Source organism: Lemur catta, chromosome 1, assembly GCF_020740605.2.
Source record: "Lemur catta isolate mLemCat1 chromosome 1, mLemCat1.pri, whole genome shotgun sequence".
Classification (NCBI taxonomy): domain Eukaryota; kingdom Metazoa; phylum Chordata; class Mammalia; order Primates; family Lemuridae; genus Lemur; species Lemur catta.
The window spans coordinates 282,316,859-282,328,906 of NC_059128.1; the positions used below are offsets into that span (position 1 = coordinate 282,316,859).

At 58.0% G+C, this 12,048-nt stretch overlaps 1 protein-coding gene across 3 annotated transcripts in view; it reads right to left on the reverse strand.

The window, feature by feature from the left end:
* Positions 1-614: 614 nt before the first annotated feature.
* The window catches only part of TMPRSS2 (transmembrane serine protease 2), a 39,762-nt gene continuing 28,328 nt past the window's right edge, over positions 615-12,048 (reverse strand). For all 3 annotated transcript variants that reach the window (XM_045540701.1, XM_045540702.1, XM_045540703.1), the window contains exons 8-14: positions 9,872-9,915; positions 8,869-9,040; positions 7,532-7,707; positions 6,122-6,217; positions 3,979-4,121; positions 3,425-3,577; positions 615-2,103 (exon numbers count right to left, since the gene is read on the reverse strand). In XM_045540701.1, coding sequence (XP_045396657.1) covers positions 2,092-2,103; positions 3,425-3,577; positions 3,979-4,121; positions 6,122-6,217; positions 7,532-7,707; positions 8,869-9,040; positions 9,872-9,915 — 796 coding nt within the window. In that variant the 3' untranslated portion in view covers positions 615-2,091. The remainder of the gene's footprint in view (positions 2,104-3,424; positions 3,578-3,978; positions 4,122-6,121; positions 6,218-7,531; positions 7,708-8,868; positions 9,041-9,871; positions 9,916-12,048) is intronic.

The window sequence follows — 12,048 nt, forward strand, 5'->3', positions numbered from 1 at the left end:
CTGCACATCACAAGAGTCTGTAAGAATATTACCTAGTATAAAAATATGTGCTTTAATTTTTCCCCTTGCTTTTGCCACATTTTGATGTAACGAAGCCACTTGCCACTCATGTCCTGCAGTCCCTGTCGGGGATTGAGGGGGGCTGGGAGAAAGGGTGGGGTCTGTTCTCAAACAGGGAAAACTCCCCCAGTCTTTGCCTCCCACAGCGTCTCAACCAGAGCACTGCACACAACCATGTGAGGGCATGTCTCTGCCACTGTGGACTCACAGGGCCCCCCCAAGGAAGAAACCTTCAGGGACCAGATGTGCACTCAGTCTCGGACATGCTGCCCCTGAGCACATGAGGACGCTGGGCAGGTAGGTGGGAAGACAGCGGTTCTCCGGGTCTGAGTCTGGGAGGCTGGGAGCCCCAGGCCCTGTCCACTCACGAGTCACTCAAGGGACACCTCCAACGGGACAGGCTGCGGGAGCCCAGGGCCCCAACCGGAGGAGCACCCGGGCCTGCCTCGGTGCTCTGGCCAGCACACTCCACACCGCGGCCACGCAGAGCAGCCCCCACATCCGCCTTCGCCTCGGCTACGCGGGCTGGCCCAGAGCTCCAAAGACGCTATAAATGCGTGGAAAAAAATGTATAATTTATTTGCATGATATTCAATTTCACAATTGCATTTTACAATTTAAAAAAGATACAAAACTATTGGTCACATAAATAAAAAGGAACAGTAAAGAGGGAAGATGTTTTCACCTTACGAGGCTGTGTAGGATCTGGCCTGGGGAGCAGACGCCTCGCGCTGCGCTGCTGTGTCACCGGCCCCTGGGGACGCCGCGGAACACAGAAGCGTCCTGTGGCTGGGGTTCTGTTTCAAGGTTAGGTCCTAGCAGGAGAAGCATGCATTTCCTTCTAAAAACCAGTGTGCTTGGAAAGGAGGCAGGACCACGGTGGAGTAGCGCCCACGGCCAGAGCGCCTGGCGACAGGAGAGGGACCCCCGCCCCCGCGGAGCCCTCGGTGTTGGAAGGGACCACGGGAGTCCAACACGAAATGTCCGAAACGTCCTTCTCTTCTTCGTCACCGGCACAGGCACTTTTCCTCAGCACGTTCGTTTCCAGAGCGTTAAGTCAGGAGCCAGTTGTGTGCAAGTGGCTCAAGTGCGCCACCGCCCGTCCTTGGCCAGGACGACGACAGTCTCAAAGAGCCGAATGCCTGAACTTCTTGGAGGCGTCAGAAGCCAAGATTCCATCACTGAGGTAGCAACACGTAGAAACATGACAAGGAAACAATGTATCCTAAACCGCACGTCCCGACTGCCCCAGGGGACCTCGACTTCCAGCGATTAGCAGGTGGAGAGGGTCAGCGGGGTGCCCGACTGGGCCCCACTGCCGGGACCAAGCGTCGTGCACACTCTGCAAGGGGGCCGGAGAGGGACAGTGGGGGGACTTCCTCGGAGGAGCCCAGGATGTGCAGGTGGAGACCCGCAGCAGGAGCCACCTCTGTAACCACGTCCCTTGCACCAAGGGCTGTCTACACTCCCACCCCCGCAAGGAGGAAAAAAAAAGGTTTCGTTGCCCTTACAAGTGACGAGCATGTCGCCACCCATGAAGGGCTGGTCCCTTTATTTGTAGGCACCATCGGGGCTGCTAAGAAGGCACTACAAAATGATTGGCCAAAACCCCTTGCGGAGAGCCAGGCTGTGGGGCTACGCAGGTGGCTGTCCCCTTTTCCAACTCAAGCCGTCCAGCAGCTGAGAGGTGACAGCTCCCTGCTCATCCAAAAGCAGCCCCTGGAATGGGTGCAGAAGGACGGTCCCCACAGGGCAGCCTCCGCCCCACTCCTCTGCATCTGGCCGCAGGTGCCCACACCCAGCTGGGCTGTCACCCCTTTTGGACAAGGGGTCAGAGGGAATGGGCCCAGGGCCGGGGGAGCCACTGCGGCCTGCACAGAACGGCAGAGAGTGCCAAAGTCAGACAAGTTCACTGTTTAATAAAAATGAAAGGACCTTTGAATCATCTCTAAAAGTAAATCATGCACAGGGAATCAAAGTCAGCCCCTCTGTTTTCTTGCAGAACAATGTCAAGGACAAAGGCCACGAGGATTAGCTGTCTGCCTGTTTAAACAGGAAAGAAAAACAAAAACCAGATGTTATTTTCTTAAGACAAACAAAGGAGAAAAGTATTGTTTTCTCTCTAGATCGACATGAAGCACTTATAAAGCAAATAAGCCAGTTTAATGTTACATAGGGATCATTTTGTCCCCAGCGTCGGCCAGAGTCAGGCTGGGACGGCAGGGCAGGGGCAGAGGGGCACAGGCTGGTGTGAGCGGAGCCCACGGCTTAGCGCAGCTGGGACATAGCTTACACCCCGCTGGTGTTTCATCAGCAGAGCCCTGGCCTCCTCCCAGACGTTCTCCTGCCACTCAGCCCTGTCCGTCCCCGGGCCGGCCACGCTGACCCCCCTGCGGCCCTACACACACCCTGCTCCTTCCTGTCTCCATCCTGGAGAGAGTCCGCCTGAGGCCTGGCCGACTGTCCCCTCTGGGCCCCTCCAGCCCCACCAACTGCCCTCCTGCCACGCCGCCCGCAGGACAGCTGGGATTTTCTATTTCCAGCACCGTGCCCTCGGCCAGGCGAGGACCAGCCAGCCCCACGGTCCCGTGAAGGCCCTGGGCCCCGGGTGTCATTTGAGGGAGACATGGGTCGGCCTTATGGGGACATCCCCTGGTTCTGCCCCTCCTGCAACAGACCGGACACGTTGGGAGACTTGAGAGGAGACAAAATAGAACGTTTTCTTTCACCAGCAGCCTGGCCCTAGAGAACGCAGAAATTGGGAAGACTGCAGTCCCCAGGCCCCTGGGACGGGAGATCTGGTTCTCTCCCCAGACGGCGGCCGTGCCCGAGGCCGGGCGCCCCACGGGCAGCACTGCGGGGAACCTGGGTCTTCCTGCCCTTCACAGCCTTCCCTGTACCGGCCTCTGGGGCACCACAGAACCCCAGCTGCCTCTCCACCCCTACCCTGGGGCGGCCCAGGCCCACTCAGTGGCCCTAGAGAGGCTGCGGCACGGGCACAACTCTCCCCTCTGCTCTCTGCCCACCTCCAGGGCTTGGGTTGGGTGGGATAACCGAGTCGCTGAGCCAGGACTAAGTGTGGCCAGCAGAGCACGAGGGGGATCCCTGCAAGCTGAGCCCCAGACTCCCTCATCCACGCGCCAGCAGTAACGTGCCGAGGACGCCGGTCAGCGGCGATGGGCGGGCACCAGGGCCGTGGGGAAGGCGACCCTCACAGCAGACCCTTAGCCGTGGGAGGCTGGCTTTGCTTCATGCCCACCGCTGTCAGCAGTCAGCTTCTGGCCGTGGAACCACGCCTGGCAGCCCTCTGGCTCGGCTCAAGAAATCAGGGGACCCAGTCGCGGAGGGAGGATGGGACAGTTACCTTCATTTGTTGATAGATCCAGTCTGTAAACACTGTCACGTTCCCGTACACTCCTGGCCTGTTAGGCTTGGCGCAGCCGAAGCCCCAGCTCGTGTCCCCGATCAACCACCAGACGCCGTTCTTCGAAGTGACCAGAGGCCCTCCACTGTCACCCTGGGGGACAAAGCAAGTTACCGAGAGCAGAAAATCAAGTCCCGACCACTAGCCGTGGCTGGAGGGGTGAGGGTAACAGAGATGCAATCCCCAAGAGAGACTACACCAGCCATGACTTTTAGTGTATACCAGCTAATAGTTACTAAATTGCTGCTCATAGTTTAAAATAGTCAAAATACTTATTTCTGTTCCAGTGACACTTTTACCAAATACGAGTCTTTCAGAGGGAGCGTGGCGTGTGGGATTCATTGGTGGCACTTGCTTCTGCCACCTGAAGCTTTCACGCTGAGTGGGCTGCCTGTCCCCAGGGAGGTTCCAATGGCCCAGGGAAGCCCCGTCTCTCCCAGGTGAATCCACAGGAGCTGGGAAGGCCCAAAGGCTGAACGAAAAGCTGCAATTACCTGGCAGGAGTCGACGGTCCCCTTCAGGTACCCCGCACAGATCATGGCTGATGTGATCAGGTTATTGTAGACGTATTTGCTGTTGCACTGCGAGGGCTCAATGAGGCGCACCATGGCCGCGTTCAGCGTGTCCGAGGTCTTCCCTAACGACAGACAGGGTGGTCCGTCAAGCTCCGGTGCCGTCGGCGGCTCTCACGGAAGCGTGGCTTCCCCTCCCCAGGACCGCCACACGCGCTGTAAATGGTCACGTGCCGACGCCCCTCTCTCCTCCCTCCACCCTTCCTGACACCAGGCCACCAGGCCCTCTCCTGGGGAACCCGGATTGTCCTGGCAGCCCAGGTTGAAGGCAGAGCTGGGGTCAGCTTCAGGGAAGAGAACTTTCTACCTCTGGGGCCACAGGGCTCCCTTAGTGTCCGGGAATCTTCCACAGGACCGATCCCCATTTATCACCCGCTTGTCACCAGACTGTTCCCAGACATGCGGGGGCTCATGAGCCCGCACGACCTGCCCGACTGCCGCCTCTCGGGTCCCTGCACGTTAGAACTCCTCGGCTGTGGCTGGCACCTGCCGTCTCTGCCCCCCTCCCGCCTTCCACCGCCACCGGCGGGTCTTCTGAGCACCGCGGGCTCAGCGTGCAGAGACAGAGCCCCTCATCACGCCTCCTCCACCCCAGATTCTTACCACCCAATCTCCCTGGCTCGGGACTGGCACCACCAGCCCTGGGGCTCCGGTCACACGGCGGGAAGTCACCCCTGCCACTGACTTCTCACTCCCCTCCGCTGACATTCAGCCCAGCAGCAAGTCCGGTGGCTCTAGCCCAAAGGTACCCTGGCCTCTCCACGTCCACGCCCTGAGCCACCATCATGTCCCAGGGGACCACAGCAATGGCCTTGTCACCATCAACCTCACCTCCTCTTACCCCTCCCTTCCTGTGATGCCCCACACAGCTGTCAAATCACAGCACTGCCCTGTGTAAGACCTCCCTGTCTCACGTGGAAGAAAAGCTCGTGAGCCTACGCAATCTGGCCCAAGCCCACGTCCTCGACCCCCTGATTACTGGCCCTGTTCTTCCCCAGGCCTACCATTCAGGTCAAATTCAGGCTCAAATGCCACCTCTTCTGAGAAGCCTTCCCCGATCACCCCCCCTTCAAAGTAGCTGGTCCCATGCTATCACCACCCTCTGCCGTCTGGAAGTACCTAGTTCAGTCGTCTCCCTGGCTCTCTGACCACACCTGCCCAGACACCACTGGTGACGTGAAGTCCCCGAGGGCAGAATGTTTGTCTTGTTCTGTTCAGTGCGGCATTCCCAGCACCCAAGCAGCACCCATCCTGTACTAGGGGTGCCACTAATATTTCCTGATGTTCCCTTTGGTCGCAGACGCCATGAGGCCGTGCCCAGCTGTGCAACCCAACTGCTGCACCTTCCTGCAGACGAGACACCAGGACAGCCCCCAACTCTCTCCCCAGTAACCCTTTAAATCATCCAGCCCTTGTACCTTTTCCCTTGTTTTAAAGGGTTTGTTTTACATGTGGGCTAAATGCTTCTTAGAAGGATGTAAACAATATACAAGATGAACCTTTGTACCGCTAAGCGCCTGCAACCCTCTGCATGTATGAAACACCCGGGTCCCTTCGTTGGAAACCCTCCCTGGACGGAGTGCAAGTTACAGACAGCGGGGTGGGCAGCCCGTGCAGGGGGCCTGGTTCCTGCTCCCATCTGCCACCGCAGAAGGACAGGGGCTTCGGTGGAGTACAGGTGGCCATCACAGGTCACAGGAGCCCACCCTCGCCAAGCCCGCTGCCATGCAGCCACAGAAGGACCTGGTGGGACTTCCAGGTGGCCCTTAGTAACAGTGGGCACAAACACAGGGGACGCTATACCTCTCACATTTATGTGGCCCTTATGCTTCAAGCAGCCGTTTCCACACACTGTTCCATTTGATCTTAGTGAGAACGCAGTGTGCCAGGGAGGACGGGTACCATTTTTCCCATGTAGCAGGTAGAGAAACTGAGGCACAAGGACTGGGGAATTGCCAAAGTCATCCAGTCATTGAGTAGTAGAACCGGGATAAAACCTGGACCTCCCACTTCCGAAGCCAGCGCTCTGCTGTGGGCCCTGTGGACCTGTGTGTGGGGGCCTCACCTTTCTCCTGGGTGGCCCCCCACCCGGAAATCCAGCAGGGCTGCTCCGCCGCCAGCATCAAGCCCGGGTTGGGCAGGCACACTGGTCTCACCACGTCTGTTTCAGGAGGAGAAACACTGTGAGCCAGGCAGGTCCCACTGAAGGCCTCAGCCGTGGTCTCGGCCTGGCCCTTCCCCAAGAGCAGGCCGCTGGGCCTGGCACCACCGCCACCCTGCCCAGAGGACCCAGGACCCCAGTGTCATGGCAGTGGAACTTCCGCCCCTCCTGGCCCTCCTTCCAGCAGGCAAGAACTCAGGCTACTTGTAAGTGGAATTCTTTGCTAGCTCTGCTTCTAAAAATTCACGATGTCTCTGAGTGACAGAGGGTGGGAAAGACACTTGGGAGTCAGTGGCCCAAAAGCCAGTGGCACCAGCTCGCCCCTCACTGGAACATTGGCTCTTCTCTGCCTGAACCCTCTGCCAACATGATACAAACACCTCAGGGAGGGACTAGGTTTGGCTTCTGTACCCACGTGGGGGTAGAGCATCCCAGACCCTGGGACAGACTAGGGTGGTGGCCAAATAAGAAGCTAAGGGAGGCCGGGCACAGTGGCTCACGCGTGTAATCCTAGCACTCTGGGAGGCTGAGGTGGGAGGATCGCTCGAGGTCAGGAGTTCGAGACCAGCATGAGCAAGAGCAAGACCCCATCTCTACTAAAAATAGAAAGAAATTATATACACAGCTAAAAATATATATAGAAAAAAAATTAGCCAGGCATGGTGGCGCATGCCTATAGTCCCAGCTACTCGGGAGGCTGAGGCAGGAGGATGGCTTGAGCCCAGGAGTCTGAGGTTGCTGTGAGCTAGGCTGACGCCACGGCACTCACTCTAGCCCGGGCAACAGAGTGAGACTCCGTCTCAAAAAAAAAAAAAAAAAAGAAGCTAAGGGAAAGCACATTCATTTTAAATTAAGCGTCTTACTTTCAGAATGTATATTTAAAAAATAAATAAATTATCTTTATAAATTATAGACCAATGGTGCTCAACCGGAGGCATCTTTGCCACTCAGGGGACATGTGGCAATGTCTGGAGACAACTTTGGTTGTCACAGCTACAGGAGCCACTGACATCCAGTGACAGAGGCCACGCCCAGGACCGCCCTCCACCAAGACCCGGCCGGCCCCAACACCAGGAGTGCCGCGGTGGAGAACCGCGTTCTAGACTTTGCCTGTGGCTCGAGTTGTCATCAGCACACAGTGGATACAGACATGGGGCTGTGCCCCCCTCCACACGCCTCTCCAGCCGGCCACCGCCGCATGCCACCGTCACGCCACTGACAGGCAGCCCTTCCATTTAGCTCCACGAGGGTTTTATTTCCAACCAACAACTCCTTAAGATGTGGCCAAGTGGCGCGTCACCGAGCCACACATACCGTTCAAAGTCAGAGGCGTCTGCAACTTCATGAGTGCGATGTCATTGTTCTTGGACTTGGAATCGTAATTTGGATGAGAAATCACTTTTCCCACTCGGGCTCCGCTTCCGAAGAACATGAAAGACTGTCTCAGCACTCCCGCGTACACCATCCAGTACCGCGCGTTGTTCAGAGGTCTGGGAGACAAGGGTGACCAGCGCTCGGCGTCGCGGAGCGACACCGAACGCCCATCTGATGAACTTCAACGACCGAGAGCTGCAGCCCAGATCCCCAGAGCTGAGGGACGCGCCAAAGCCAGGCTCTGGCGCAGGGGTCCATCCGCCCCACCCCTGCCCTCCTTCTCGCTCTTGCCGCACCTCGAGGAAACTCCTCCTCCTCGTTCCCCTGCCCAGCTACGAACTGGGCCGAGACCGCCCCTGAGGTTTCAAACACCATTTCTAGCAGGACTGGGTCTTCCCTACATTTATATGCCAGAGCATTTCCTGGCACACAGTAGGTGCTTAATAAATGTGTATTGATGAACAGGCTCGAAGTCTAATATCAGTCGAAGTGTTCCCTTTACCTAGGAGTTTCCCTTTTAAGAGAATCCCAACTGCTAGAGGGTGCCTGGCCCGGGGTGCGAAGGGAGGGAAGGGGGGCGCTCTTGGGCGGTGACGTCGCACCCTCCACCTCCGCAGAGCCGTCCAGGGGCTGGGCCAGGAGTCGCGCAGGCTGAGCCTCTCCACCACAGAAAAATACTTCTGCTGAGCGAGGCTTCCTCAGAAACAGGCGTGTGACCCAAAACACTACGTGTTTAAGCAAAAGGTGGAGGAGGGATGTATCTTCCACAAAAGCTACCACTATGAGTCACGGCCACCCTCACCCCGCCCTAACCATCTGCGTGGGCAATGCCATGGCCCAGGATGCTTAGCCCCAAAGAACCTTCCAGCAGGACAGCGTGAGGTCCCTGGGCATGTCTGAGTGTGCCCCCTCCAGGACCACCATCGGGAGAGAGGAGCCCTCAAGGGAACGAGGGCTTCTCGCAGGGGCAGGACAGGGCTGGGAGGACGGCAGGCGGGAAGGAACCCTGGTGGCAGCAGCACCACTGGGGCACCTCCCACCAGGCCACACCCAGAGCCCAGAGCCCATGTGCAGGGCACGCTCGGGGCACACTGCTGAGGGTGGATGTGGCCTCACATTTCAGCTCGCCCAGCCTCTGCCCAGCCTCCCAGCGGGGCCGGAGCAGGGGCCTTTACTCCCCCATTTACGCACAAAGACCCTGGGGCTTCCAAAGGTCACACGGCTGCAGGGGTCTTCCCCAGCCCCCGCCGCCCCACGGCCTGCACAGGAGGACCTACTGTTCCACGCAGTGGGCGGCCGTCACGATCCACTCGGGGGTGATGAGCGAGCCTCCGCACACGTGGACGTTCTGCACGTGCAGGCTCACCTGCCAGGGCCAATCCCCCAGGGCTGCGCCCGAGCCCCCCACGATCCTGCTCTGGCTGCTCACATTCGAGGTGGTCCCGCACGCTGAGGGTGACAAGCAAAGGTCAGCGGGTCCCTGAGACCAGCAACGGAGCCACAGTGACAGGCCCAGGCCCGCCCAGCCCCCCCCATGCCCCCCAAGTGCCACCCTCCCCAGGGCTGCTGGGCTGCTGGGCAGGTGGCGGCCACAGTTGCCGCCTCACATTCCCTCTGCTGGAGCCTGACTTAGAGGACTCGGCTGGAGCCCTTTTGTCTGGGGCAAGGACACCCCTCCAGCCTGCCCAGGCCGGGAAGCACCAGGTCCCTGCGGGTCCTGCTGAGACTCAGTGGGGTCTCCCGATACCCAGGGGGGCGGGTCCTGGAGACACTGATGGTGCCCCCAAGATTCTTCACTACAGAAAAGGAAGATGGGGGGGCCAGGCTGGGAGTGAGCGAGTAAGCAGTGAGGGAGTGAGGGGGTGAGTGAGGGGTTATCACTTACCCCTCACCCCTCACCCCTCACCCCTCCCTCACATGTAGCAGCTGTCAGCCCAGGTGGCCACACCAGGATGTTGGGGCAAGTGCAGCGTCCAGGGCTGGCTGGGCCACCCAGTCATTTCCTGGGGAAGGACCCCCACCAGGACCCCAGCCTGGGCGTGGCACAAAGAACAGGGCCTCGCCCGTGTCTCGAGCTGGCCTGTCCTCAACAAACGCCTCCTGGACCCAAGTGAAGGCCTTGCAAATACATTGGAATTTAAGACAGGAGCTCCCTGGACAGAGCAGAGGCCTCTGGGCACACGCTTCCCTCTCGCACACCCCAGGACACAGAGGATGCCTCCCTGAAGGTCAGGATTGCTGCCTAGTTAGACATCAGAAGGGAGCCGGAGCAGTACTCACCGATGCAGCGTAAAGACACCACTGCTTTCGAAGAACAGGAGGCACTAGGCGGGAAGAGGGGGAAGTCTGGTCAGTGTAACAAATGAGACGCCTGACTCTCAAATACCCGGAAATGAATATTCGTTTCCAGTGCTCTCTCCTGAGCCCCAGACAGAGAAGGATCCACTACTGAGACTCCAGTGAGGTGAGCAGATCTACACCGGACAGTGGCAAAGGGCAGATACTGAGTTAAAGTTCCCAGCTCAAATCCCAACTGTGTGGCCTTGGGCAAGTTACTTAACTTCTCTGTGCCTAGTTTCCCCCATCAGTAAAATGGATCATAATTGCACCACTTCATAGGGGGCGTGTGAGGGTAGGCATGCAATAAGGTTAGTTTTTATTTTTGTTCTTGGAATTTAAAATCACCCTCTAATTTTGTAAGGCATCTGGAACTTGACCGCTTTACAGTTACAGCATGGAAAGCAACAGAACCAACAGTTAGTTCGCCTGGGCGCAGAGGAAAAATGCGAGTTATTTGTCTGGGAGCCAGACATCCCAGGTCATGGAAGAAAGAGGAGTAACTGATGCACTCAGTCCCACAGCGGATTCCTCTGCATCCTGAGAAGGAAAGAGGCGGCCCGGGCACACAGAGCTGGCCTGGCACGGGCAGCTGGCCAAGCGTTCTGCGGAGTGTAAACCAAGTCACTGAGCGTCAACATCAGCCTAGGCCACGCTGCAACTGAGACGGGCGAGACACAAACTTGCCCACTCTGAAATCTCGACTGAATAGACAGAGAGGAGCCTCGCCCAAACGTCTCCCATCCTGTCCCATCCTGGCCAACCTGAGTGACGGCTGGAAGCTTCTTTACCACCCACAGCCTCAGCCTGGCTTCATTCCAACCGCCTTCTAGAAAAAAAAATAAGGCGGCAACCACAGAATTACCCCTGTTTCCGGATAGCATCTGACCCCAGCAAAGCCCCACCTCCTCGAACCTGTCTCAAACCGCCTAACACAAGCCCAAGCCCTACAATAGGTCCTTCCTGACACCCTCTTACTGAGACACCCGAGGTCCCCAGGTGACTACAGACGCGTTCCTGGTGGACTTCGGCTCCTGGGCACTGATAATGCCAAGCAAAGACACGCTCCCTTTAAAAGAAGATGTTTTCTAAGAATCCTAAGGTCACAGCATAGCCACCAGCATCCAGCAGGCACAGTTTTTCACACAGCCTGGGGACTCAGTATCAAAGGGCAACTCCAGAAGGAAAAGAGGAAGTAACCCCCCCCACCGTCACCCCCTGCCACGTAGACTGAATAACAGACAATGACCTTCTCTTCTTTCTTCCAAAGCCTCCAGCCACCCGGTGTTCCCAAGGCTCTTGCCAAGGGTGGCAGCCTCCTCCTCCCCTCCCCTGCCCCTGAGGTGTGTAACCGAGGAAGACAAAGAACCACTCTGCATCTACAAAGCGCTCAGGCAGCTGTGTTTAGCTTCTCAGCAGGCAAACCACAGCCCGCTGTTTTGATGGGTACACCTGGCTCATCCTGTCGCATTCCCAGGGCCGGCCAGGCTGCCGAAGTGAGCCCCCCAGACACCTCAGCCAGCAGCCACCAGGAATGCAAACCTGCTCCCAGCCTCCCACTCAGAGGAAAGGTGGGTGGAGTGTGTGCCCAGCACCTGGGGATGAGCACCCAGACCTGGGAGGTAAGGAAGCTCGGCGCCAAGGACACTGTGTGTCTTTGACATTGGAAACCATCCAGGTAATGGCAACGCTCTAGGAAGACTGCAGACATTTTAAACACGTGCAAAACAGAATAAGTAGCCTAAGTGCACCCCCTCTTCCACCGCCCTGGCCAGTTCAGCCAGCAATCACGTGACCTGTGGCTTGGGTTTATTCCCACCCACTGGACACACTGTGACCTGCCCGGGGCAAAAAGTCAGCTTCCAGGTGTAGGAAAAATCTGCTGAATTGCACTAGCCACTCACTCCCAGGCCCCCCGAACGCTGCCCACCCCTGGCGTGGCACCTGACACTGCCGCTTGTGGGTTGGGGCCCGGGGGGCCAACCATCCCAGCTGCAGGGAATGGAGTGGGTTCCTGGGAAGCAGGCCTTGCAGTGCTAAAACCAGCAAAGTCCCGGCAAACCAGGATGAGCTGGGCACCCCAGTTGGGGCCCCGAGATATTCTCCTGGATTCCTAGGGC